At 51.5% G+C, this 501-nt stretch overlaps 1 protein-coding gene across 1 annotated transcript in view; it reads left to right on the top strand.

The window, feature by feature from the left end:
• The window catches only part of LOC119582369 (solute carrier family 22 member 15-like), a 3,793-nt gene extending 3,302 nt beyond the window's left edge, over positions 1-491 (top strand). The window contains exon 4 of the mRNA XM_037930582.1: positions 51-491. Coding sequence (XP_037786510.1) covers positions 51-209 — 159 coding nt within the window. The 3' untranslated portion in view covers positions 210-491. The remainder of the gene's footprint in view (positions 1-50) is intronic.
• Positions 492-501: the final 10 nt, after the last annotated feature.

Below are 501 nucleotides of genomic sequence, written 5' to 3'. Positions count from 1 at the left end.
CGCAAGCCGCCCTTCATGACAAAGCCAAACTAACCCCTCCCCCTTGCCAGGGCCCCTTGTACCCGTGGGCGCCGTCAGCCGTGTTCGGGGCGGCGTCGGTGCTGGCGGGGCTGGCCACGCTGCCCCTGCCGGAGACGCTGCACGTGCCCCTCCCGGACACCATCGCGCACCTGGAGGAGCGAGAGATCAGGACCAGACACTCAGGCTAGCTCTTTTTCGCAGAGTACTTCGTCTGTTCCTTTCATTACCATTCTCAGGGGCGTCTATATCCCAGCTTGTTGTTTACACGGCCAATCGGAACTATCGCTTAACAAGCTCGATTTCAGTCAACAAGCATGGCAGTGACGTCATTAATCTCTGCAAACTCCGAGTTGAATCAAACTTCGCGTGTATGCAGTGATGACGTCACGGCAAATATCAAAATAAATTCTGTGTAGAAAAATAAACAGAAATAGGAGGATATATAAAAACAAATAAAATAAATGCTTCTATTGTGCTTCT

This window comes from Penaeus monodon, chromosome 15 (assembly GCF_015228065.2).
Source record: "Penaeus monodon isolate SGIC_2016 chromosome 15, NSTDA_Pmon_1, whole genome shotgun sequence".
Classification (NCBI taxonomy): Eukaryota; Metazoa; Arthropoda; class Malacostraca; order Decapoda; family Penaeidae; genus Penaeus; species Penaeus monodon.
Note: the sequence above shows the minus strand (reverse complement) of the source record. Positions and strands in the feature narration are given on the sequence as shown.